At 55.6% G+C, this 27,818-nt stretch overlaps 1 protein-coding gene across 2 annotated transcripts in view; it reads left to right on the plus strand.

The window, feature by feature from the left end:
- rau (RA domain-containing protein rau) overlaps positions 1 to 27,818 on the plus strand; it is a 76,024-nt gene that overhangs the window by 40,984 nt on the left and 7,222 nt on the right. The window contains exon 2 of one of the 2 annotated variants that reach the window (XM_089579125.1): positions 1,052 to 1,084. The exons of the other annotated variant lie outside the window; for it this stretch is intronic. Coding sequence (XP_089435251.1) covers positions 1,052 to 1,084 — 33 coding nt within the window. The remainder of the gene's footprint in view (positions 1 to 1,051; positions 1,085 to 27,818) is intronic. 2 annotated transcript variants of the gene reach the window in all.

The raw sequence follows: 27,818 nt of genomic DNA on the forward strand, positions 1-27,818 counted from the left end.
TTCAGTAAGGAAATTTTAACGTGATAGCGTTAAGGGGCCCGTTCAGCGCAGGAGCTGCCGTAGTTGGCTTTGGCGCGTGGAGAAAACCGGGATTGGTCGAGAGGGTCGCGGCGTCACAACCAAATGACTTTGCGTGGATAATTCGAAAACCTCACAACGATCGCACAGTACCGCAGAGATGAAGTCAGTACACAAATTTTCATTGGTCTACAGGGTTGTGACGTCATTCCACACCACCATTACGTAGTGCCTCGGAAGACAGAAAAGTAATTGCGCTGAACAGAAAAATGGTCGAACCTCTTCGGTTGTGAGCCAGGCGCGCTACCCCTCGACCACTGAGGAACGTTCATTCGACTTTGTAAACGGCAGACCTTGTGTCTGTTGTAGATAAAAACAAATAATGAAAATGAGATAAAATAAAATAGAGAACAGTGCCCGTGTCTACGAAGTGGTATGCAAAGAGTGTCGCGCGTCACACCCTCAAGGCGGAGCTTAAGTGATTCCAATTTTTTTTCCCTCTTTCTCTTCTAGTAAAGACTCACTGAAGTTGGGCTCACACGTGCTTCTTTAAACATTTAACTAAATATATAGAATGTCATCGCTTACCTCTCTCTCTTTCTAACCTGTATTTAAATAAAGAGCTTTCTTCAAATCGGACATTACCAACAAGAACATTTCCAGGTACGATGCATGTGAGGCGACAGAAAAATATTTTAAGCTGAGAGACGGCGGAGGCGGCATCGAGGCTTGCGAAGTGCGGACGAGGAAATCCAGAGGATACAGGGTGTAGCGTACTGCACGAAATAGCAGCTTGCGGTCACCACCAGTTTCTCCGTTTGCTGTCGCTCGTTGTGCACGTGTGTCGGCCGTCGTGTAGCAAGTGTGCACTCGTGCTGCTTTTGCCTGTGTGGCGTGCCAGTCTGGAACTGTTGCTGTCTGTTGTGGTTCTCCTTGTAGTAGTCCTGTTGCAGGCTGGGTCGTGAGTGTCCGTGCAGAAAAAAAAAAAAGGCTGTCTTTGGCGCTACACATTGCTTTTCTCTTTCCTCAACAGAGGTCGCCTATCCGATCCGGAGAAGATGAGTTGGTGAGTCGCGTATCTCTTAGTCACTCCTATTTTACTGTCGCATCCGCTCGGGAGGCTAGGGAGGTATGATACTATATGCGAAGTGCATGTCACTAAATTGTGTAGGCGACATCTTAGTGGCATTCACGGCGCATAGTGTTTGCGGTACTAAGCAGAAAGCGCGAGTCAAAGGCGAAGCGCTTCCCGAGACTCGCGTTGGTGGGGGCGTATTAAAAATAACTAAACTTGTTTACAGTATACAACCGCTGCCTCTCACTTTACTCAACTTATAGCAGCCTAAACAGATAGAAACCAGCGGGAATGTCGGCTACAGCATGAATCTGTGGAGCGTACTGATCGTGTTGCGTGTTAGCAAGACCGAATTATTTTGCTCAGTGAGGGCTTCATAGTAGCCAGCACAAAAAAGTGGCGGAGCAAGCACAACTTAAAAAGAGTCTTGCGGTTACTGGGCTGTGTAAACTCACGCAACGCCATGCTGTGAGCATCTAAGAAAAGAACAGTAGCGCAACCAAGACGAACACAAGAGAGGACCACACAGGACTAGCGCTAATGAGCATCTAACGCAGCGTGAATTGAATGCACGCCCGGAAAATTTCCTACATGTGCAAAAATTTCCTTGTTGCGGCTTGTCGACGCCTTTTCTAGTGCTAGTGCTGGTCACGTGACGTTGAGTTTATGTTGGTGTGCTTCTTAGCAGCAATCTCACTCTTTTTGCAGACTGGCGTGTAACAATTACTAGTAGAATTTGTTTATTTTTGTGCTCACTCTCCTGCTGTGTGCTCCGGCGATGCAGGGTATACGCTGCCAATGATTAAAAAAAAAGTCTGCTCGCCGCTTCAGTGTTGCGCGATGTTTCGCAAATAACATGGTCTGTTCTGCAGGTGGGTAAATGACGCCATGCAAGAAAAGCAAGCCGTTTTTCGGGGCTCACGTGATCGTTACATTTTAATAAGTAGCATTATGCAGAGCTGTAAAATAATGGCACCGGAGGTAAAACTAAGGCAGCAAATGAAAACAAGGGAGTGTATAAAGCAAGGCGCTGCAAACAAGCGCGGTGGCGGAATGCGTAAACAAAGGAACAACACACAGCTGCGGTATTTCGATGGCATCCACGCTGATACGCAGCAGGTGTTGGTGGGTCCGCCGCTCGGAATGTTGGCACTGACTCAGCTGCATGGGGGTTTCGCGCGTCGCCATTGTTCCCGTGTTGGTGGCGTTTTCATTTGCCCGTGTTTATTTCCAGCCAGAATTCCCCCACTTGCGTCAGGCCTCTTCGCGCGAGCAGTCGACGATGCGTGTCGACGACAGCCGCTGGATGACAAAGACGATGACGAACGCGCGAAAGATGAAACTGCGGCGGCGTGCAGTCTCTCCTCCGCCGGTCCCTTGCATAACGAACTGCTGGCCCAAGCGCTCGATCGCGGGGGCATTGTTCCCCCGCCCCACCGCAGGGCCTTGTGGCTGCTGCGGCGACGCGCGCCTCTTTAACGATCGTTTTGCACGCGCGGCCCCCAGCGGCCGTCACCCGGAGTTGCGCATTACGCGCTGCGGTACTTTGGCAGCAGCGGTGACGCGTCGGCGGGCTTTTAAAGTCCGCGTGTCGCCTGTGACCGGAGGCGTTCGCTGCCTGCGTTGCGCCGAGTCGGTCGTACTTTCGCCGCTGGTTATGTGACTGATGGCGCCTTGAGCAAGGCGCCTGGCGTAGTTTCAGAAACCATCGCCGCCGCGGGGACTTCGGTCTCTCTAATCGCTTGACCCGCCGCACACTTCGGCGTACGTTGTTGTGGCCATCCAAGTCTGTCTGTTTACGTTATTGGCGTTGAAGGGGAATTCCTGCAACTGGAAACTGTTTGGATGTCGCACCCAGTTACAGGACGTCCCTACCAGTGCTGCCGATGGTCTTGCCTTCCCCATTTTACTCGATTCGCCTCATTATACGGCGAGAAGCGCTGCTAGCCCGGCGTGACGTATAGGACGGCAAAACGCGGACGTCAGCGGACGATGGGGGTACATCTGCCGGCAGGCTCACACTGGCTTAAATGAGACTATATACACCTCATTTTAGCTGAGAGTTTTGTTCTTTCAAATGAAGCGTTATACATTAGAATACATGGACCACCGCGTGGTATTCGCCTACGACCACTAAATGGTTTATAACTGAATTTCTCCTCTCATGCTGTTTCGGTTCAGGTTTCATCAACCTTACAATAGCTCTGACGTGCAGTTGACCTTTGCGTCACGTGAGGCACCAGAAAACCTGCAATATAAACGCTGATACGTACTTTTAATTCACAGCCCTTAATCCAGCCTGCTTCAAGAGCAGGAACGGCAACAAACGGCATGTCAGCAGTTATATTGCCGTTTTTTCGTGCCTCACGTGACCTAAAGACCAACTACACGTCATAGCCATCGTTCGGTTGATGAAACCGAAACTGCGTCAAAAATAAATTCAATTGTTAATTATTAAACGGTCGGAGGCGAATATCACGTGGTGATCCATGCATATTAACGTCTGACGCATCATTTGAATGGACAAAACACGCAAGCAAAAATTTGGTGACTATAGTCCTTCAAAGGGGTGCGACACAGTTTTTGGCTGTCCATTGCCATTTGCCTTGAAAGAGGCCTACAGGCCCAATATTCATGAAAGTGAGCTCAAACCACCACTACGCGGCGTTTATAGTTAAATTAGAAACGATTTTGTGCCGGCAGTATTAGTCGCGGTCGGCGCAAGCTCTAGAGTGCCCCTTGACGTCACGGCCGACCGGCCAGTCACCGGCCAATCTGGATTGCCACATTCCTGCCGACGTCGGCGTCGTCGGCAAGCATTGGCGGTTCCTGTGCACAAGCATTGGGTTCGGTGACGTCACAATAATCGGAGCAAGCGCACCCTGACGTCACTCGATGCGGGTGGAAATGCCCATCGACTCCTCGAAAAATATTCGAAAACATATCAAGTTATGTTCCACTCAACGTCTGCTACTGAAACCTGCTAGAAGGCATCTCCTTACGCCCATGAAACAAAGCATATCGTTTGTTAAAATTTCGTGTCTGAACCCCTTTAAAGCTATTAATTGCCGCTTTCGCGTTTGCTTTTGCGAGAGGAATTCGCGAAATTGTCGCTGCTTAGTAGCGTCACGCTTTCCGTTCTGCTCGCGCTGGGACATTTCCCGCGCGTACTTAAAAGTCGTCATCAAGCCCACGCCGCGACTACGGTCCCATTACCTGATGACGTGCGGGGGAATACAGTACAGAGCAGCAGCCCGTTCGGGGTCGAGGCTTCTTGGAGAGCGCCCTCTCGTTCCCCTCTCCAACGTCGCTGGGTCAATATCATCGCCGAGCGCTGCGTCGCATGCGCCCGTTCCGAACCGTCGATGAGGAAGCAGGCTTGAGAAGAAAGCGAGGCGCGCGTGTCGGGGGAAAAAAAAAAAATGCCCGAGTTGCGCTGCTCGAACTGCGACTGTGTGCATCACTCCGCGGACGCTTTCTCCGCGCTTCTCCGCATTTCGTCTTCGCGCCGCCAGAGCCACCGTCGCCGCCTCCTCGAAGGGGCAAGAAGGAGGAGGGGGTTGTGCGCGGCGCCGACAAAAATAAATGGGCTCGCTTTCGCGCGCGTATAAACTGGAGGTCCATCAGGAGGTGGGGATGCATTCCCGTGCCGTCCTCTCACGCCTCTCTTCTTGTTTCTCGCGCCCACGCGTGCGCAAGGTTAACGCGCCCCGCGCGCATCGTGCCGCGTTGTTCCTGGTCGCGGGCGCGCGCTGCTTTGTTGCGCGCGGCCAAAAAGTGGCCATGAAAAAGACGAGCGCGACGAAATTCATTGCGGCCGGCCGCGGGCGCCCGTTTGTTTCCCCGTGTTGTGGTCGCCCGTTTCGCCCCAAAATACACGCCACGATTCTCCTATTACGCCGCTCGCGCCCGGAAAAACTGCAGTGAGCTGGGGAGCTGGCCAATTCTGGATCGCAGCTTCGCAGGTCGTCGTCGCCGCTGAGCTCGCTGGCGTCTTACTCGCTCTCTTCTCGCTGGTTTCGCGCAGAATTTCGAGAACCCGGAAAGATCCGCGGATTCGCATCGCGGGTGATTTTCGAGTGCACTTAGAAACCATTTGAAGGTTGGGTAGACTCCTTTCGAGAGAGACCGCTCAATTCCACCGCTCTTGGCGCCACGGTGTCGTGTGAGAAAACGTTGAGCTTGGCGCGTTTTCATACAAAGCATATTATCGGCACGAGTGAAAGATGTATTATATATATATATATATATATATATATATATATATATATATATATATATATAGTTACTGTCCGTCGTTCTCTCGACGTAAGCTTCACGATTTCACATGAACGGCCCAAACTAAATCAGTTTCGTTCGATCAAATGCATTAATTATCGGGCCCGATAGGATAGTTTGGGAGGCGATCGAAGGCTTCAGTTTCGCATCTATCCCGTGCACTGTTCCAGCGTTTCTGCGCGTCCGATCGTGCGGGAGCATCAGCACAGAGTCCACTCCACCACTTTGGGGGGGCGGGGGGGGGGGGGGGGGGGTAGAGTTTATTCAGTGCGAAAAATAAAGTGGGAAGGTGTCACAGGGCCGCCATAACTGCTTATGTCGTGGATGGCACCTCAATGGCCATCGGCACGGAGAGGAGAATGGGTAGACAGTACATGAGCATGAACAGATAGACGGAGGAGGGGCGGAGAGGCTACAGTTGCAATGTATGTACAAAGATAAAGGTGTACAAATTACACATACACACACAGCCACACGCGCATAAGTGTCCCGCGACAGTGCAGTCACTGTCACAGAGGGTGGTCTGTTCGTCGGAGTGCGGCACCGAGGGCGTCCTGGGAAGGGGGCCTTCTCCCGGCTCATTCCGTAAGAGCGAAGAAGGAGCCGCCTCTGTCCCGGCGAACTTGGCCCCGGCCCGCAGACGTTTCGGGACGACCTCGCGCGCGCTCTGGCGCAGCTGTGAGGGCCGTCTTTTGTTTCAGCTGCTCCACTTCTGCAGGCGCCGCGATTTCTGTTATCCGGGACGCCGCGGGCTCGTTTGGCGGCTGCTTAAATGGCACGGAATTACACGAGCCGCTCCTCGCGCTGCCCTCGAGGTGAAGCTTAACTTTTTGTCTTTTTTTTTTTGCTATTGTTGCGCGAACAACCTGTCCCGGTGTAACCTCTTGGCCAGCTGAGGTGACAAACAGCCTCCCAGGCGTCCTCCGCGTTGTTGCGAGTGTCATGTGTAACTGCACCTGACCGCAGTTTTGCTTTTCTTTAGGAGGAGCATGCCCCTTGAGAATGGTTGGAGACGCAGGCTCGCCCTTTCCCTTATCCTTTGGCATCTTCTTTTTTTTTCAACTGTCGACGCTCTGGATATCCAGAATGCGCAGCAACGTATGCCGATGCCGTGCATTGATCTGCATCGCAGCTCTCGCGCAGCTTACCTTGAGAGGCTATCGGGAGCCCCCGATCTTGAAGAAGCGGAAGGCAAGGTCTTTTCACGCTGTTGCGCCCTGCTGCCAGCTCACGTAAAAGGTGGTCCGCTCGGGACAGGAACCGTGGCTCGATACTGGTGTTGTATGAACATGTCTGCCTTCAGTTTGTCCCATTTTTCTAGTATAACTGTAGAGAAAAATGTCGGTAAATGGTGCGCTGCACGTGTTACCAATGCCGCTCTTAATTAATCTGGAGCCCTTCACTACGGCTTCTGTCACGAGTCACGGCATGGCACCCCTCATGCCATGCCACTGTCCGCTCAGTCTCGGCGACCATCTTTCCCCTCGGATGTTGTGGCCGGCCTGTCCCTTCAGTCTTGCTGGCTGGCCGGAGCCAGGGCGTCGTCCTGTTGTCTTGCGCGACGCGGAAAGAGGAAAAGGGCACAGGGAAAACGCGGGTTCGTGCCGCGTGTTCTGTTCCGGCGTCGCCCCATGGCGGGCTCGTGCGCGGCCTCCGCAGCCCAGCCTAGTCACGCCTGGCGCTCTCGGGAGTCGGCGAGTGCTTCCTCGTAGCCGCTCATCGAATCTAATCGGGGATGGCGCCCGGGAGCCCGGAAGCAGTAGCAGCAGCAGCGTCTTCATTGAAAGTGCGGCCGCTTTTGGAGTGGCCGCGACCTCGCGCCGATGGCGGGGCCTCAATGACCCTGATCTCTGGACCGTAGAAGGAGCCCGGTAGCGCCCTGGGAGACGAACAGCTCCATAGAAAGTGCGCCGTGCGCACAAAAGATTCGCTGCGCGCCTCGGGATGCGAGCCCGTGGAGAAGAAGCATCGCTCGGCCAATTGGTCTTGTTGAGCGTGACCTAGCGTTCGCTTCCTAGAGCCGAGCTGCGCCCCGGCGCCGGTGGCCCCTTCCGGCCGTGACTGGGAGTTCAATGGGTGACGAGAATGATTGACGAATGACGCGTGGGGCGCATGCTAAAGCAGCCAACCTGCTTCCTTCCCTGCCCTCGCGACGATGAGCTACGCCGCCGCTGGATCGCTAGCCTATGCACACCGTGTTGGGCGATCTGGACGCGGATGTTTGTTTCATGAATGGGGGAGCGCCGGTCGTCCAGTCCATTAGGAGACCGGCGGGACGGAAACGCGATTTGGAGCTGGCGTCTCTGTTGTATCTCCCGTCGGCATATTGCTTCGTTCTTCGCCGCCGCCGCCGCGCTCGTCGACAGGAAGCGGGCGAATGACACGCGGCTACGCAGTGCGCAGTTTTTTTTTATTCTTTGTTTTCTTTTTCATGCTGGCATCATTTGCTTTCGGCTCGATTTTGCAGAAATGCCCTGAGGAGTCACGGGGCAACGTTGGAGACAATGAAAGGAAGAAACGTGTGGAGCTGCGTGGAAAGCTGAAATTTCTTTCGATTCGGGACCCTTGGCATTTCCGCAGTCGCTAACACAGTCGTTCGATCGGAATGGACGTCGGAGGCATCTTTTCTGTCTCGCGGATTTCATGTCTATTTAGATACGATTCCGACGTTTGAGATAACGGGTCGAGAAGAATAGATACTAAGCCCGATATATGTTGAAATCGTTTCGACACCTTCGGGACAGTCCTGTTTGGAGATTTTTGTTTGATCCCTGTTCAGCGATTTAGTTCGGGGGCTCGTGAAGGGAGGAGCATGCGTGTCCTAGTACATCCTCTGCTGTATCTTACCATTTGAAATACTGGGTACTATATAGTGACAGAATGCCCGAAACGTGAGGCTTCTCTTGCTTTGCTTGCAGACACAGGGTCTTCGGAAGCCAGAAGGATGCAGCTTGCAAAACGTGAGGCCGTGGTAAAAACCCGGTCGTCGTTCTCGAGTTCACCTGCGGCTGTTCATCTGGCAGCGGGCACCTGCTATGCAAAACGCGTCGGCGTCCTCGCAACTGTGTTACCGAAACCAAAAAGCAAAGCAAACTCACCCGCCACCGTCGAGCGCACCATCGCGTCAACTTCTCTGTTTTTCTTTCCTCGCTCAACTCAACGAAGCGCGCCTTGCCTCAGCCGGACGTTGGAAAGGCTTAGGAGTTCCGTCTGCCGCCTGTGTAGTCATTGCGGTAATTCACTCTAATTGTGCAGCCGGCCGTGCGCTGCGTACAATGGGAGATTTCGGGCCGCCGGAGAAGTGCGTCTGGCTGGCCTTACGAAACGCCGCGCGCTGTTCTTACGTCTTCCACGCGACCACTGCGCCGGCGCATACACCTGCAGGCGCGGAGCACTTCTCGCTTTTATTCTTTTTCCGAAATCCTCCTATCGTCCTTTCTTTCGCTCATTCTCTCATAAGGGAGTGTACGCGGGTAATCTGCCACGCGCGCTCGCTGGCGCTCGTGCTTATCGGGCGAGGAGGAGCGCGTTTTTAAGTGATGGTTCTCTCTTGTCCGTGAACCTAACCTGCAGGCATACCCGTACCTTTTTCACTCGGGCGCCTCCGAGCCCTGTTTGTATTGGCAGCGAGTCAGAAGGGAGTTTTTCCCGCTCCCGAGGCTCTCGGGGCAGCGCTGCTGGAAACTGTACGAATCCGGCGAGCGGGCCGTTTCCGGCATTGGCCGTTCGTTTCCGCGGCGGGCGCGTGTTGCGGAGGGACCACCGAGGTTGCATGTACGAGGTTGCCTCGGACGCCCTTGGAACAGGAACTGGCGCTGGTGCGTGGGAGGAGGACCGTGGCGGCGCGGATCCTGCATGCTCGCGTGCACCGATGACAAGCGGCGGAGAAAGTGCCGGCTGCACGTGTTTCGCGCGCGATTATTAGCATGCGTGGCGGCGTCAGCAGCGCCTGCTCGGGGCTGCCTCCTGCAGCCGGGAAGGCGCGGCCCGCTGGCCGCCCGCGCGCTGCCTCGCTGCGCGAGAATCCGCCCGATGTGCGGAGACCGTCGCAGCTGGCATCAGCGCTGGCGACGGTCAACGCGGTCCGTCGGCGTTACGTGACTGGGTAGCGTAAGTTTTGTGGGGTAGCGGATAAATGCTTTGCGTCGTCAGCGTCCGTAATAAGCAGGCCTCTTTGTGGTGGAACCGTGATGGAGACTGGCTGCAGCGGTGGCCTCTAGTAGGTACAACTCGAGAACTAAGCGGTGCATGCCCCTCAGAGGTGGTCCTCCAGGCAATGGCATCGACTTGATGTCGTGAAAGTAGGCCGATGCCGTTGACCGCGGGGTTTCTTTTGAGGGGCATTTGCGCTCTTTTCTTGCGTGGTTTGAGCATACGCCTCATGTGCGGGAGGTTCGGGGTTCGATCCTCACCGGATGACCCACCTGTTTTCCAGTGGGAACGTACTTACAAGTGTCCCCGGCCTAGTGGTGCACGGCTTTCTATGGGGCGAGATGCTTGGAATCAAAAGCGTTTGCCATCGCACCTTGAGTCAATAGACCAATAAAATCGCACCGTGTTGTTTGTTCTCATTCTCGTACTGATATTCAGTGCCTTGGGAGGCAGACAGTCGTCTCGGAGCGGTGAACTTGGTGGTTAAAAATCCGTTAACTAATTCAGCGCGGCGGGAAATTAATTGCGAAACGTGGTCGTTGCAGACGACAGTGGAGTTGCAGTCGGTTCCCCCATTTCACGTTCCCCGAGGAAATTTCTTGGCGTATTGCGTTTTTACTGACGGCGCTTGTACTGACTTCATACCACAACTTTCGGGCTTTGCTCGCGGTACCAGGCTCGGGTGTGGGAACGCCATCACCCTTCTCGTGTTCAGGAAGCGAGGATGCTCTTGTTTACGCCTGTTTTCGTGGGAGCTTTGTCGCGCCGCTTCGTCTGGTTACGGACGAGGGGCGCGAGCTCGCGAAATCCTATCCGTGCGCCGCAGAGACGCGCTGCGGAAACGAGGGCCTGAGAATGCTCTCACGCGAGGCGCGTAAAACAACTCTCTCTGCGACGCCTTCCGGCGGAGAGGAGCCAGTTCCGCTGGCATTATTATTAAAACCTCTCGTGGCCGGCGCCGCTGAGAGCGTCACGGATGTCAAACCACCCAGCGCCCCTTTTATTTCGGGCGTGATCGGGCGGATGTCAGCCGCGCGGACTGTCCGACGGCGAGAGAGGAGGGTCCACGCTGCGTGGATTTCCGGTGGAAATTCGCCAAGGTCCACCCATTGTCTGGCACCCCGCTGCACGTGTGTACGCGCCGGGAGCAGGCCCGAATCTTTGAATGCCGGAAGCGTGGTCGGCTTCCGGCCGGCGGCTGTGCACGGGACCGTGGCGCGTGGCTGGGGCTCCGGAACCGCGCCACCGGTGCAGCTGGCAGTGCGGTACGCGGAGGTCCAGTTCTAGAGATGGTACTTCAGTGGTTAAGAACGCCGTGTTACATAACGGTTGATAAGAATAACTTGCATCGGGCGCTGGAAATAAGCGGGACGCCTCACACAGATGAAGCGGACGGAGTATTCTTTGCAGCCTTGTTTGCGGTTAGAGTAGCTGTATGTCGGGACTCAGTGACCCAATAATAAAGATCATGCGATTCGTCAGTTACTTCTTTGAAATACTATCCCCGATCCAGTTGCTTTGCTGGAAGTTAGCGGTTGAGCGGTTCTTTTTTTTTTTTTCGAGCTTGGAAAGAAAGCACCGCACATTTTTCAAGCAAAAAAAAAAAAGATATAGAGAAGGGCTACATGCGTTCTCAGTTACATGCCTGCATCATAGCGCTGTCACGTGTGTATTCGAAAAAACGAAGCCCACATGCTGGCTATGAGCTAGCTAGTAAACAAGCGATCTCTTTCAGTGTGGAAGGCATCGAAGGTCTCGACGTCAGCATCTTTGTTCCGGAGATGGAAAATGCGCACCGTCGCATCTTAATTCCATCTACTCTCTACATGCGCCTGCGTTCTGCTGAAGTCACACGCAGCGTGCGTTAGGCGTGGCTGGATTGGGCTAGGCCGCTCTGCATATACTCGAGTAAGGAACCGTATGAATCAGCCGCGTTGCCTTGAACGCTGCCTCATCCTTTTGTGCCCACTGCAATAGGGGGCTTGTCGCTTGCTCACAGCCAACACGTGGGGGATCCTGCGTTGAAGGCACGCACGAGAGCACTAATTCAGGCTTGCATGAGGCTTTCTCTTATTTTTTTTTCTTCGCGGGTACTCTTTAAAACCCAGAAAAGAACACCACTGGAGCTTTCTTGAATCGATTGTTTCCGAATGCTGTGCACAGCTTTTAAAATCATTATAATGCTATAAAGTGAGTAATCACGGGTTGCATAATTGATCGTAATCAATTAGTCATTACATCGGGCGCGATTAAAACTCACACTCAGATCTGGGCAACACGACTGCTAACGATGCGCAGTTGGCTTCATCCGTGAGTGCCGTTTCGCTTTTTGTAAGGCCGGGTTCAAGTTACGTCAAACACGCGGTGGTCAGTTGCAGTACCGGAGCTGCTGGCGGAACTACGGTGGGAACTGAGCACCGGCGCTCTGATCTAAGCGGCACTGACGCGCTGCAGAGCGGAATTTCGACTAAACATCAACCTCAAAACCGGTTTCCGCTTTTTTTTTTTTTCTGGCTCCGCCTGCAGTTGCGCTTAAGTGCATGCGTTGAACTGTTTTTCCGAGAGTCGCGCTAACGCTTCGCTTTTCGAGTCCCGCAAAACGCAGCCTTAGCCAAAAAAGTCTTTGGGCCGTATGGTTTGATCTCGCGCCTTGTAGTGGAGGCTTGCGGCAGCCCCAAAGACCAGAGAAGTCATGGTAGGTGTAGACGAGGATTGCTCTCCCTTTAGAAAGATCAGAGTTTGAGTTTGAGGAATAAGTTCTCCACTACACGGCTGAAAAGGAAGCCATGTTGTGGCCCGAACGCTCTTTTTTACCAACGATATTCGTTGCAGTGACGCGGCGCCGAAATCGACCCGCTCCTTCGAGAAACATCGAGATGCTATCCAGGCAGAGCATAGAAAGCGGAGGGTTTGGATAATGAGCTTATATATGAGCAGGCGTTTCGAGCAGTGCCTACACTCCGCTTTTTTTTTCTTTTTTTTTTCTTCCGTACTTACGTGGCGTGGAACGGTTTTGCGCCCGTTTCGAGGACGTCTTATTTCTAACATCACGCATAGTCGGGAAGAGGGACGGTATCGCTTCACGTGCCTTTGTTGTGGAAGGCTCAAACTGTTTTTCTTGCCGAAGGCGTTCCCGCAGCCGGGTGGAGGGAGTTGGCAGGGAAGCGCGGGCGCAGGAACCTTGCGTGTCTTCTGCACTTACGTGAAAGAGCTGCGGACCAACGAGGGGCTCGGGCTGGGCCAGGTGCAAGGTCTTGACTTGCTTTGCGCTGCCGGTTTGGGAAAACTTGCCGGCTACCTTGCCGACCGAGCGCAGGCCCGGGAAGTTGGGGCTGGCTCAACAACTCAACTTTCTTTGCGGTAAAGTTTAGTTCTTTGTTCGTTGCTTTTTTTTTTAATTCTTCACTTTTGTACTGCATATCGCCAAGCGCTGTTGAGGGTCGTGATAAGCATTCGCCGAGATGCTTCCTTAAAGCAAACGTCTCAGTCATGAAGCTTCTTGGCTGGCGCGAGATGTTTTTCTGATTTAAATTATTTCAAACTGCATGCTATTATTATTATTATTATTATTATTATTATTATTATTATTATTATTATTATTATTATTATTATTATTATTTTACGGAACATGCTGAATAACGAAGTAAGTCGCACCCCTGATTTCTGGAACTCAGAACTGCAATTAGGTTTGATGCGATTTCGAAGTGACCGCGGCTCCAAAAACTTGCCTGAAGTGTGCATCTGAAATTGAACTGAACGACATTGGGTTCCTCCGGAATGTTTACAAGAGCGGCCTGCACCGGTTGGCGCTGCTGCATCGCGGCGTCTTCTCCCGATTCGCATGAGCGTATTAGGTGCGCTGATTGGCGGCCGCTCTCCCGAGGAGGAGTCGGGCGAGCTGGCCCACATAGCGGTGTGCCGCTGCTCACCATTCAAGGCACCGCTCGGGTCCTACAGTATACATGCACGGTGCCCTTGCCAGGTGAGTAACGTGTCCATGGGTGAGCTCAGGTATACACGGAGTGGTGCGTAAGCGCTGACGCACGCGCCTTTTACCGCGGCGCTGGTACAATCCGGCTCATTGTGGCTGCCATTGTAGGAGTCTTCACGAGACCGCCGACGCCTCTCCGCTTGTCTTTTTTTTTTTTTTCCTGCGGCGTGCCAGCGCGAGCGGTTTAATGATAGCGCCCGTACAATGGGCGGTCGTGTCGTTGCGTGCGTTTTGGGGCTTCGACGCTGGAGTCCTCGTTGAGGGAGCTCGTCATAAACTTGGCCTTGCGCCCGCGTTTGGCCCGAGCACGCTCGCCTTCTGCGCCGTTGTTAGGTCTTTGTGGCCGAGTCCTAAACTCCTCTCCTTGCCGCGGCTTTTTAACCCTAAAGTAACAAAAAGGAAAAACGACGATGGAGCACGCTGTGTGCACTCTTGTCTGGCGGCGTGTGAATATATCGGCGTGCTGGGGGGCAATCCCAAATCGCCGCCTCGGCTGCGCTCAGTGGCGCGCCGGCTGCGCCACGCCGCCGAAACAATAGCGTCACATCAGGGGCAGCAGATAAGTGACACGAAGGGCTCTCGACAGCGAAGTGGAGCGCGGAGGGCGACCTGTCTCGTTAAGAGCGCGCTTGTCTTTGTACGTGCCTCGCATTCACGTCGCGCACCTGGTCAGCTGGCCGCGCGACTTGTCCCTTCGACGAGCGCGCACACGGTGTCGTAATCCGGTAGTCCAAATGTGCTAAACCAGCATCCGCGCCGTTTCGGACCTTCCTCCACTGGCGCGATCGTCACGGCTTTCTTCTCTTTTCCACATTATCGGCCAGCCCTGGCGCTGATCTGCACTTCTGGACCGGTTGTTCAGCATGTGCGGAGAAGTGGACCCCGCCCTAGAGACGGCCCGGGGATGCCTGCTCGTTGAGCTGCTGTGCATGCGTGCGTGTCTCCGATCGAGGGACTCGCTGTACTTTCGCGGCTGCTGCGTGAATCCGGCGACTTACTTCGTGACACCTTCGCGCCCCAAAAAACTCGCATTGATAACTTGTACGCTTTCGGTACCTGCGTGTGGCCACTCTTCGTCTTGCGCACGGCTTCTCTCGGCGCGTGGGAAACAGTTCGTTTGATCCGTCTTGTGGGGCGTCTTGCGTGTAATGCCGCGTGTGGGCGCTGCCTGGCGTGCAGGACGTCCCTTGCTGATCACAGCGGGCAACGATCCAAGCCGCGCGTGTTCTCATTCACGCGACAACGGGGAACCTGCTCCTGGGCCACACCGTGCTGCATAAGTATTGTTCCCTCGAGCCACGTACTATACGGCTTGCGTGCGAGGCGTCGAGTGGTTTGGAGCCTCGCAGGGCGACGCAGCCTTCTTGCTCGACCCACATCGTGGGGGCGCCCACGGCGGCCTCGACCAGCCAGGAGCCGGCGGAACCGTGAGCCTTGCCCCGACACGAGCCCCGGCTGCGCGGGGCCGTCTGAATTGTTGCCCTTCTTCATCCGGCGCCGGGCTGGGGCCAAGGTTCCAGACCTGCCCCGTGTTTGGCGTCTCTGTTCCCTAGACCGTGGAGTCGTCGCTGTAGGGCCGGATTCCCCTCCAGTGTTTACACTGCACGCGCCAGCGGCGCGCAGTTTTCGTTATGTATTCGAGCGCACGTCCAGCGCCTTCTCTGGCCGTGTCGGAGAGGGGGGGAAGGGGAGGGGGGGGGGTACAGAGTGGAAGGCCCAAACCGCATGCGCATTCCGCCGCTGGGTCCATCTGGGGAGGTTAAGTTGGCGCGGCCGGACGGACGGGCGATCGGGGGGTCACGTCTGCGCGTGGCAGTTGTGATCAATCGTTGTTTGGCCTAGCCGGCGCCGCCGCCTTGTTTGCGTTACGGTTATTGGGCTGAAGCTGCTGGCATGTGGCACCTCTCTTCGCGCGCAGCTGCAAGCGTGTAAGTCTTGCTGCACCCCGCTGCGTTTCTTGGACTGTTTCGAGCGCTCTTAGACATTTTTTTTTCTTCATCCTTCTGCCAACTAGCCACTCCTTTTCCGCTTTGTGCTTTAGCCGCAGCGCCGAGTATGCATCGACGCCGTGTGCATCAGCTGTGTCTTTCGGAAAGCGAATGAGTCGCCTGAGTGTGTGTTCATTTTAGTCACTAATGGATTCCGCCCCTGTTTCGAGCATCTCGGCAGTGAAGTTCCACTCTCCCTCGCAGGAGGGCTTGATTACAATATTTACTGCGCAGCCATCGTAAGTCCTTGACGTTTGTTTTCGTTTCCATGCGCTGCTTCACTTAACCACTCGCAACGACAACTGCGCTGGCCCACGCGCTCACCGTCATTGTCTCAACAACCGCGGCTCTCTTGAGGCGCCCGCACCGAATGACCGCGCGCGAAGTCTGCGGTGGGCGCGCGGTCCGCGTGGTGCGGAATGTCCAACGAGCCAGCTCGGCTGCGCGTGGTTTTCTCCGCTACCTCGGCCATTTGCGCGATAGTCGGGCGTCCGCCCGCGCTTTCCTACTAGCGGCCGCGCTACTCGCCGCACCGCCACTACTACTACTACTGCTACACGCCCCCCAGCGCTCTTCTCAATGAACGTCGCGGGCGTGTGCGCGCCTTTCGCGTGGCCGCCGCGTATCGGATCCCGCGTGGGCTTGTGGCGCCGTGCGGTCGGCTCCGCTTATCGGCCGAATCCCGCGGCTCGGTCATGTGCGCGCCGTTTCCGTCCGCGCAGGGGCGACCGCCAAGCGATCGGGCGCGCGATTCGGCATCCCGAGCACGCGATGCCGCGACGGTGTGTGCGCTTCCGATGCCCCCCGGGTCTGCGGGAAGAAGCCGCGGCGCTGCCGTTCTCGGGCCCAGCTGCGGTCGGTGCGTGCTGCCGCTTGCGGTTGCTCACCCACGCCGTGTGCCGTTGTTTTCTGGGCCAGGGGGTGCCCGCTGCGCGTGGGGCTCCCACGCTGCCTTGGCCCTTATTGGTTCGTTTGTTTGTTTCGCGTGGCCGCGGCGTGCCACCGAGTACGGCGCCGCCCCGATACGGCCGGACGGTCATGCGGGGATGTCTCGGCCGGCCTCGCTGCGGCATGCCATCTGTCCTCGCGGTCCTCGGGCGACGCTGCTGCCTACATACGCGGGCTATATTCTCAGGGGGTGGGTGTATCGATTTCGGGGGCGTGTGTATTTCTACGGGTCTCCTCAGATACGTCGCCCGCCGAAACGAGGCTTTTCCTTCTGTTTCTCTCCCGCGTGTGTCAGATATAGCGCTATTTACGGGCACGGGTGTACTACGTCCACGCCAACGGCGCGCGCCAGGTGCAACCCGTTTCCGGGTCTTAGCTACAGTGGGTGGTTACAGAAACGTAGTTCTTTAGCTGTAATACTTTATTGTCCATCTGTTCGTTCCTTCTCTAAGCGCCGCTTTGATTACGACACTCTGCTCAAATTCCTCTATGGACTTAAGTACGCTTGGTAACTGAACTCTCGTCGGCATTGCGCAACTCCGATGTTCCGAGTGGCAACACCCCGAAATATCCATACCTGGCAGGTCGTGTCAGGTGTGCAATTCCGTTCCGACGTTGTCATTTCCCGACTGCCGATAATGTCAAAAGCTCCACGAGTACGCACATGTCGCGATATTGAGTCAAACGCCGCATTACCCGCTCTCTTTGATCTCTGACGCTTCCGGTGCTCCAAGTGTCGTTATCTCGACCATAGGTCGTGCCTGCATATCGCTGCGTCGATTGTAAAACCGTCATAGGCAAGTTCATTTGTACTGTGCGCTTGAGGACATGATATGCGGAGTTGCTGTCACGTAAGTAACGCCGACGGCAGGATGTCCTTTCGGATACGTTCTATTAGCTTAATTCCGAGAACTGAATGAACGAACTGAATTTAATCTCCACTTCGGCGGCCTTCACTACCGTCTTCTCGGAAGCTAAGGTTGCTCCTTCCCGTTTTTTTTTTTTTCTTCCAGTTATCAAAGGATGACCTTCCTTTGCCTCTATTTAATATGACACCTTTTTACTTCTACCTGTATTGCTTAACTTTGCCGTAAATCAGCGCCACCACTTTCCGTGCCTGCGACTACATTGAAAGGAGCGTTCAAGACTTCCGCAGGGTAGGGGGATCGAAGGAGAGCGGGCCCATTGTTGACGCCCGGAGGTTGGGCTCCGGGTTTTCATGGTGGGAAAGGCACACAGCCCGGCCGTATATAGCGGGACGGGCCAGGTCCGTGAGCCCTTTCTCACGCGGTGCCCCGCATCTCCAAGACGCGCCCTTGCTAGCTCTCCCGTTCTTCACTGCGGAACAGATTCAGCTCGCGTGCTTCCGATGGATCGTTGTCTTATTAGACCCTCCTCAGGCGAGCGCCAGTCATTTGTATGCGCCGCCACGACTTCCGTGATTTCCCAAGATGCTTCAGTGGGCACGCACCAAGACGTCTCTTCGAAAGTTGCGAAAGGGCGCGCGAAGGAGGTGAGGAGAAAATGTTGTTGTAAACAGAGAGGGGCCTCAGTTAGTCCAGAGGCAATTGGGAGGAAAAGAAGAACTGCGTTGACGTAAACCAGTTTTCTGCAGGCAGCTTGCAGTGTAAGTTCACCATCAGAGCTGCCGCTCTTGTGTTCGCACTGTGTGAACAGAGAGGAGTCGCATAGCCCGGAAGACGTCTGTTTTTCTCTTCCTGTGCGCGTTTTAGCGAAGATTCCTGGCTGGCCAGACCGCTGCGCCGCTAAAGCACGCACAATAAAGCATGCACGGCGTACAGAGCGAAATGCACAAGAAGCCTTCCAATTTCGGAGCCCTGCACTGTTACATGCATGGGCTTTCTCTCGGTAACGACGCTGCCGGGAGGCGTCGCATTTGCTCGCTTTCTGGATCCATTTCCCGCGGCGGATCGCTGTGCGCCACCAGAGAGAGATTCGCGCGATACTGCGCCACTCGCCCGGCCGGGCGTGTCCGGCGGTGGCTGGGAACTCGCTCCGGGCCGATCCCCCCGCCTTTAAAAAGTTTAAAGGGAGCGCAGGAAGCCCCCTGAAAGAGGACCGGCTTCCTGCCCGGAAGTCCTTCCTCCGCGCGCCGTGTGTGTGCCAGCTGCACTCGGCGGGGGCAAACCGCGCTCCTGAATGGGGCAGCCGCTCCCTGCCTCCTCCTCCTCCCGGGCCGCGGCTCTGCGCCCTCCTGACGGTCGGGCACAGGTGCCGCTGCGGCCGTCGTCCCGCTGGATGGGCTTCGTGCGTCCGCTGGAATATGGTTAATTGGAGGCGCTATATATAATTCGGATCATCCGCTGGGCGGCGGCAGGCATGTGGAGACCCCTCCCCCCTCTTACGTGTAACGGTCCTCGCGCAGCGCAGCCTGAAGCCTCGTGCAGGGGTGGACTGGCGTGGTCCTGTCTGCCCTTTCTGTAGCTAATTCGGCTGGAGGGTCTGCCTCTTCGCGAGAAAAAAGGTACAAAAGCAGCCTGTCATTCTGGTCGGATAGATACCGAAACAATACAGTGGTGAACCAGAACGGGCAGGCATTGCGTTTTTTGCGTTCACGCGTGTCAACTCGCGAAGGAGTTCGCGTTTCGAACGCATATAGGGACATGCCTAATGACGCTCATGAAGCCACTATAGTTACGCATCCACGTCGTATCACCGCGTTATAGCACATTGAGTACATATTCACACGATACAATTCCTCTAAGCATATGGATTACTGGTGAGCCTGCTCTGTTGTGCGTTGTAAAAAGCTGGTGTCCTCCACGCGTCCATGGTGCTCAACACGGATGTGACGGCGCATTAGCAGATAAAGCAAAGCGAGTTTGTATACGCACGATAAAGTTCGCTCTTCGTATGTCTTTGTCGGTCTGCCATTGTGTCTTCTGTCGGGAGGTCTTATCGGGTATCCAATGATTATACTTGCTTTGTTTTGAAATGCCCTCTTCTGCTCCGCACTCCTCACGCGCGAAATGAGAAAAGAAAGAGAGTGCACCTTGCACGGAGGAGCTCCATTACGTATATAGGCCTATATGCCTTTGCTTCCTCCTCGACTGAACAGACAAAGGAGCGCGGCCACGACGACTGCAGTGTGATTTTTTTTTTTTTCACGCTTCATATAATTGCACTAATACACTGTAGCGCAGCAAAAGACGAGGACACAAGAGACGAGAGACGAACACCACGAGCGCTAATCTCTCGTCGCTAATCGCTAGTCTCTCTAATCTCTCTAATCGCTAATCTCTCGCTAATCGCTAGTCTCTCGTCTCTTGTGTCCTCGTCTTTTGCTGCGCTACAGTGTATTAGAAGAATGTACCAACAAGCCCAAAAAGCCACGCTACTGAAATATAATTGCAATCTGTTCCAACGTCGTTGTAGATGTTGCAGGTGGGCCGTAACCATGAGGAATTTTTATCGAACATCGAAGCACCAGAGCTGAGAAAATGCTTCGCAATGCGCTCAAAGTGTTGCCTTTTGCAAATTGTTTGTACTGGTTTTACCAGCACTCCATGCGCTGCCTCGTACAGAGGTGCCAGGTCTGTGATTACGCATTCTGTCACGTGTTTTTCTCCTAAGAGCAAGGAAGAAGTATGTAATTGTTGCTCCTCTCGGAGTCTTAGTTTTTCTGTGTGTGTTTAAACCATTGCGGTAAGGTCAGCAGCCTTGAATTCACTTGCAGAAAGACGTGCCTCTAATCGCTTTTCTGAACTTGCTGCTTGTCGTCTGTCACGAAAAAGGCGTGCAGATTCGTTCACACATTACACGTATTTCTTCCTCATGTCAGACCTCGAAGTCTCAGCGTGGCTAAAGAACTAGGAATAAAGCCGCGTTTACTCGAAACTTTCGGAAAAAATTACTTGCGCTCCTCGGTTCTCGCTTAGTGCTCCAGCTCTTCTGCGCGCTGGTACCTGATATCGTATCAAAACTGCACGCTGTTGGCTCATAGTCTTTCGCAGAATCTTTTTCAGCGCAGCGGGACGACACAGAGAGAGGTGAAAGGTAGAGCGGTCCTGTGTCTGTCTTCCCGCTTTTTCTCTGTGTCCTCCCGTTACGCTGCAATAGATCCTGGTATCAGCCCAAACGAATTTATGGGCACGACTTGCGCACCATTAATAACCAGCTTATCAATAAGTAAAGCGAAAAAAAAAAGAAGAAGAAAGGCTGCTCTCTGTTAGAGAATTCTAGACATCGTGAAACCGTGGTCGAGGTGCGCGTTTTCCGCAGCGATGCCCAGAGGGCATCTCTCCCGCTGTTATTTACTTTTTTTTGCAGCTGGCATGTAATTTCATACTGGCAGGCGCGTGACAAAACGGGGGCATTTGCTGACGCCGGCTATCAGCAGACAGTCCGCGCTCGGGTGTCTGGCTCTGTCCACGCCACTGTCCTTGGCAATCTCTGCGGGGAGACGCGTATCCTCTTGCTTTCGCTCTTGTCTCGCAAAGTACCGGTGGTGCTGGACGATCCGTTCGAGATTGTCTCGGGAAGCGCAAACAGTGAGGCTCGCAGGCGCGGACGAATGCTTGCAAGAGTTGCCCCTGAAAGACGTTTTGCATATATAGTGCGTCCAATTGGAGATAAAAGTGTTTTTCTTCTTTTTCACCCGGACCAGTGAACGAAATATGTCGCGCTGTTGTCGGATGCAGTCTAACGTAGCGGCAAATGCCCCTCCAAGGAGGCCCTCCCTGCAGTCAATCGCATGCACCGATTGTCACGACTTCGCGGTTAGTCCATTTACCCTGCTTGCGTGACATTGCAGGTGACTGGCAGAAGGGGATAACCGCGACGTCGTGACAATCGGTGCATGCGATTGACTGCAGCGAGGGCCTCCTTGGAGGGGCATTTGCCGCTGCGCTGTTGAGTTGTATCTGAATATAGGGGTGATATAAACACCGTTCCGCTGGCGAGTGTTGCCGCTCCGCACGAAAATTTCCATCCGACTGAAAGAAATTTTTAAGAGGCGGCTAGTTTTCAGGGACCGTGATTCACGTTACAGCATCAAAAGGAATGCGCGTGCCCATCATTAAATATCGTTTTTTTTTATTCCCCCGGTGTTTCGTTTGTCCGGTGCAGAGTGGAAAGACATTGGAGCGTGAACAGCGGGTGGGGTTGAGCCCAACTGCAGTTAAGCTCTTCTCCTCCTCCGGTCGGGGGAGGAGGTATCAGTGCGCACCACGTGCGGTGGCCAAGTCGTCCGGGGATCCGGTGCGTGTCGTTTCGCCACGTGCGCCCGCGCGGCACCACGCGTCGGAAGAAGACGCCGCAGGGGCATCCCGCGAGGCGCACCATCTGTCGCTGTGCGGCGCACCGTGCTCGACCTGTCCCCCTCGCCGCGACCGCCTCCAAGGAGGAGGCCCGAGAACATCCGGTGGCTGCTGTTGAGGGGAGTGGCAGCTTGCGCACGCGCCGCCATCTTTAAAGGGCCGCCGCCGACCGCGTTCCGGACCCCTCTTTGTGCACGCCAGCTGCTGAGGTCGTCCGCGCCGGAGCCCGAGGCGCAGACCGCGCCTCGGCCGGCCCGAGCGCCGCCTCGGCTTGCGTGCTGCTCGCGTTTCGCTGGAAGGCCGTCTTCGCTTCCCGAAACCTTACTGTTGCTGACAGTCTCTCTTTCTGTGTCCTCTCCTCCAGCTTGTTTCTTTGACGATTCATGATACGCGATCTTATCCGCCCATCTTCTTCATCGTCGAACGTCTGTGCCGGAAACGCGCCGCCATTCTGCGGTTGTAAGCGAACTCGTTCTTCGAATGCACATCGCCGAAGCGCGGCTCATTCGCCGTAGCCGTCGCGTAAATTGCGTTTTTCCCTGATGTAGCGGGCTCGCTCATTTCCTCGAACCTCCTCGGTCGAAGCAGCGCCGCCTTCTCTTTCTTAGCGAGCGCAGCTTCGATCATTTGTGTTACAAAGAATATCGCGTGGCTGTGTTTCGAGCCGCCTCCGACTTGACTGCGCGGAGGTTCGTCGGAATTTATAACGGAGGCCGTTGCGCTCCTTTCTGTGCGTGCGTATACGCGCCTTTACATGTGTGCGCGTGTGATTTTCTTTCTCGCATGCATGGTGATGTAGAAAGCAGGGTGGCTTTACGGCTTTCCTCTGCGCGCTAGCGCGTTCGTTCCCATGGAGGCCCGCTAGACGATCACCCCCGCATACATCACGCAGCAAAGCAGTTAAGCCTGGCACAGTGTCGGGTTCAATGCACCGCGTGGTCTAGCTGCCGGGCGCTGCTGGGACAGCGGCGGTTGCCTTTTGACTGCTCGTAAATAGTGCTGTTGTCTCTCAAACGCGTCGCGACGCGGGCTTCAACGATGAGCGATAAGTCTGCTGACGCGGCTTCTTTAAGGCTGGCTGCACACTTTGTTGCATTCGCAGCGAGAATGGAATGACTCTGTTAGGTGTCCGGATCGCTCTCGCCATCTGAGGCAAAAGTGCTGCATGCGAGGTCGAGTGACTGACGGATGACTAGGCGCTCGACGGGTCCTGCTGATTCGCGGAGCTGCGTCTTCGCTCGCCGGCATGACAAGCCATGTGGCTCGAACGCGCACACAGTGCCAGCTGACCGACCTCCGTCCACCGACTGCGCAAGGAAAAGAAGGGGGAGGCGCAACAAAGACTGGCCAGCCCAGCTGGCGAGTGCAGGAATTCGGACCGGTCTGGGCGAAGAGCGCTTTCTTTTGTTGTTTGCGGCTGCAGCGCTTTTTTTAAAAAGTGGCGCTTGCGAAACGAGTCATCTGGTTGCGACAACAGACGCGTCCTTGCGACGAAGGGTTAAAGAGCACCAAGGTCGGCGGCTGATGTCTCCGACGGCGGCGGCGGCGTCGGTTGGTTGGGAGAGGGGCCCCCTTCGCCTCTCCCTCCGGACCTGCGACGTCCGGGACGCCGGAGAGCAGAGTCCGCTGCGCGAGATTATCATGGCGTCACGGCCGAGCGCGCGCGGGGCAATTACAAAAGCTCGCAACAAAGGGAAGAAGACGCGTCGTCGTCCTCTGGCTGGCACCGGCGGCGAGAGTGCGCGCATGCCAACGGCCAGTTTGGGGGGCTCTCCGACCGAGCCCTCTCGGCACCTGTGTAACGTCGCAACGCCGTGAGCCGCTCTTTTGTCGCTGGCGGCACGAATAATCGCCGGCAGAGACGTATAGCCCTCCCCCCCCCCCCCCCCCCCCCCCTTTTTCTTCTTCAGACTTCAACGGTCGCCTCGGACACGGTGTGCCTTAATGCGCTGCAGCGACGGCGGAGACGGCGGTCGTCGCGTATCGTCACCAGCACGGCTGCAGGAATGCGGCAATTATTTCCGTCCTTAATGAAAAATTTGCGTGCCGTCGTGCTTCGCATGTGCTACGCTCTGACGGGCTGCATTCGTGCTGCGCCTTCTCTGCACCACTCACGTAACGTTTCCTCAGAGACGCTGCTTCATTTCTTTTCCTCCTCCTCCGCACGGTCGTTGTAACGTGGGCTGATGTAAGCCAGAGATGTGTCCTCGCGTGTTCCTTATTGTCGTCAAGGGCGTGATTGCCATATTGCCTCCAAAGTGCACGCGGTATACTTGCCGAAAGCAGACAGAACGGGGAGGAGGGCTCCAGTTTGCCCTTTGTTTTGTAGTCGTCGCAACAAGCGGCAACTCTGTTCTGTCGTACGGCGCTGCGAGTAGTCAGCTCCTTCGCAAACGGTTCTCGTCTAGAAAACAGGAACAAGCGGTCGTGCATTACGCCTGGCGTCAGGGCAGTAAAGGCAGGTTTACACTGGCGAGTCGCAAACGTCGCGCGATCGATTTCGGGCAATTAGTTACGATTTCTGAAGCAGTAGAAACACGGGGAGGGAGCGTTACAAATATCGATTTAAACACGTCGCGCGACCTCCGCGACTCGCCGGTCTGAACCCGCTAGAACCCCAACTGCCGAGAAGCGTCGCTGCTCGGTTCCTTCGTTGTGCTTTCCTGCGAGCAGCCTCCGCTTCCGTCGCCCTTTCGCGGAGGCGTTCGCCTCAAAGGCCTGCATTCCGCGCCGCGCTCCCGGGAACCGCGGGCCGGGGAATTCCTCCGCACGGCTCATTAGCGGCCGTGGCTCGGGACAATGGTCGCCGTGGATGTTCCCGGAGGAACGTGGAGGCCGACGTGTCGCCGCCCTATCTGGGGCCCTGATCTGGCGGTGCGAGACGTTTGCGAAGACGCGGAAGAAGCCGCGGACGAGTGGCCGGGAGGGGGAGACGCTCGTCCAGCCCGTCCTCCGCATTGTGGGCTCGTTTTGTCGCGCGGAGCGACTGTCGTGCTTTGCAAATGCGCGATTGTCTCCGTTAGCTGATGCGGCAAGAACAGGTCATCGAGAACGTGTCTTATGCATTTGCAAGTGCCGCTGTCGGCGACCCACATTGCGGGCACGCGCCACCACCCGTGCACTCCCAGCGTGACCGCGCGCCGTGTCGCCGTGTCTATATTGGACGTTGGCGAGCCGGCGCGCATCGCCCGAGGCTGGATGCGAAGCCGCCCGTGTCAGCCCGGAGGAAACGGCGAGCGCACTGCAACGAGCGACTTGTGTGCTCTCGAAAAGCCCGCTTCGAAATTTCGCAACTTTTCTCGGGCAGCGTCCATTTGCCCAACGGGACAGTGCGCTCTTCAGCTGGCGTCCTTTGTACCCGGGCGGCCCGGTCATTATGCGGCGGCGGCGTTACATAATGTCGCGGCTTAACCGAGGCTCCACAAAAGCTCTGCTCCGGAGCGTCGTCGCCGCCGCGCGTTCTCGCCTTGAGCGCTCGCTGCGCATCGTAACAATTTCTCACGCATAATGAACGCACCGGCCCTGTTCTCGCCCAGGAGGCGCCGGCGAAAAGTTGGCCTCTGCGCGTTTCGAAACGCTGCTTTTGCGCGTTAAGTGGCCCGGGCCGTTTTCGCCCCTCCGCGTTCTGTGCGCGGCCACAAAGCGCGCGAGCAGCGCGTATACTGCTCAAGCCGGAGTGTGCGAGAGCCGCCGCGAGCCGTTTTTGCGACGTTTATTGGAAAGACGATATACTGTAGCAACTTCCTTGGCTTTTCAGAGTCGCTACTGCAACCAACTGATGCAACGAGATGAAAAGTTTCCCGAACAAAGCCCCTCTTTGCACGCACACCCCCATGCACGTCGGTTTTACTGTAATTCAAATTCCTTCATTACAAGCACGAATTTATGCTTCGTGTCCGAACCGCTTGTTGGTGGTGTCGTGGCCACGCATACGTAAGAAGGCGTCCTCTATTTCGAAAGGCAGCGTCGCGGACCGGAATGAAAGGCGAACAATTTGCATCAACGAGAGCATACTCTTTCGTTGGCATGATTCGTGATTCTGCTTTGATCGCTATATAAGCCCGTAGCTTTCATTGCCGTCAGACTATGTGTATGCTGTTTTAACGCGGTTATCATTTCGTGATCGCGGGGTGCGAGACTTCGCAATGTGTGCGACAGCTGGAGCTGCGTGTGTTTCGCGGCTCGTCGTGGTTTCCATTGCTGTCTGCTAAGACAACGTTAACTCGCTGGCGCATTCTTTCTGCGGCGGCGGTCCGGGCGTGGCGTGGCGTATAGTAGTACTCCCGGAGGCCGCGTGTTCGGTCGTCGCCGCGTCCTTTCACTGGGGGGCAGCGTCTTCCTGCTCCTAAGCGAGGACTCCTCGATCGATTTAGGCCCGGGAGGGGGGCAAGCCCACATCCGCTAAGGCGTTGCTCCTCAGAAAACACGACCGGGGGCAACGCTTCCTTGACGGCGGGGGCTTCGCAGTCCGACGCTGCCGAGAGAGGGATGGCGCACTCTGCAAGCGGGCCCATCGCTGAAAGATGCGTCTGCGGGTGCGTCTCCGCCTCCCCCAGTGGGTGCGGTATACGCTGCATGCACCATCGACCGCCGCAGTCGTTGGTGTGCGTGCGCTCTCGTGTGCTCCTAGAATGCAGGCCACTATAGCTCGGCTGCCCATGCGCACAGTCCCGTTTCCGCCTATTGTGTCGCTCTCTTTTCCACACAGCTGAAAGTTTCATGTCACAATTATCTCTCCGCGACGCGCCTTTGCTCTGCAGTCTTGCAGGCGGTCGGGTTTTGAAAATACGGTGCGCGTTTCGTTCTGCCTGTTTTTTTTTTTTTTTGTTTTGGTTTGTTTTTCGATGAGTGCTGCAGACTGCTGGGTAGTAGGAAAGAGGCAGTGGTCACGCCGCTGTTGAACGGGTCCTTCGGTACGCTGAGTGCCGCGCGGTCATGGGGTGGTTGGAAAGGAGGAAACACTGTGGTCCACTAGCAAAATTTATTCTACTGCTTCATCACTCTCCCTTTGGTTTATGCTTCTTCACTTCTTTGATTTGTGACGCGCGCTAACTTGCCAATTCGTCACGATTTGGTTAGCGGGGGTTTCGTTGTGCGAATCGTCAAACTAGACGGTGAATCCAAGCGAAGGAAAGAAAGTCTCTCTAAGCGCGCAGCTCTAATCTCGGTGACTTCCAGGAAAACCGAGCGTCCCTCATCCGCTGTGAATGCCCGCCCTGGGTGGCAGTTTGCATTATATGCCGCGTATTTTGCGTTAGTCCTTTTTCTTTGTCCAGGAGCGGGCGTCGTCATAGCGTGTTGGCCACAGTTGCGTGCGGGAGCGGCTGCCTCTCTGGTTCGCTGACTTTTACTTGAAAAGTGGAAACGCTCGGCGAAGGAGCGAAGCTCTGCTCTGGGGAGGGCCACCGAGCGTCCTTGGCGGGGGCCGTCGGTCCGCGGGCGACACACTCCTCGCCTGTTCACCCGTTCACTGTCCGGAAGCGACTGGCGTGCGGCGGCTCCCTGGACGCAGCAGCTGTGCGCGTCTCCTTCGCGTTGACGGGGCGCGTCCTTCCGTGACCACCGCCGCCGATCCGCCCCGCTGAGGACCGATCTGGGAAACTCGCGAGGCTGCCTGCGTGTTTTTCTCCAGCCGTGGAGTGTTTATTTGCAGCGCCCGGGCGCGAGCGCATGGCGCACGTCTTCGGCCTCGGTGAGAACCGGCAGCTGCTCCCGCGGAGGCCTGCGTGCGGCGCTGTTGCTATATGTCGCCGCAAGGGCAGGCCCACGGTGGGCCAAGTTCAAGGTTTGCCCGCTCGCGCCGATTGGCCCCGAATGCTATGCGTGGCACGCAGCTTCAGTTGCACGCGTATGAACTGTACGCTCCGCGGGAGGAGAACCGAAAGAAGGCTGGGGATTAAGATGTGGAATGAGTGGACGTCTGGGGCAGGTGCAGTGGGAGAGCGATGGGAGAGGCTTTTGTCCTACGGTGTGGACATAATGTGGCCGTTTAAATTGTAACTGGTGAAGACTTGCCGCCACCTGTTTCCGCGACATGCATGTAGCCTACAGTTTGTTCTCTCTCAGCTGTCGGTTACAAAGGTCGCCAC

The sequence above is a fragment of the Amblyomma mixtum genome, chromosome 3, assembly GCF_055824585.1.
Source record: "Amblyomma mixtum isolate Tamu chromosome 3, ASM5582458v1, whole genome shotgun sequence".
NCBI classification, from domain to species: Eukaryota; Metazoa; Arthropoda; class Arachnida; order Ixodida; family Ixodidae; genus Amblyomma; species Amblyomma mixtum.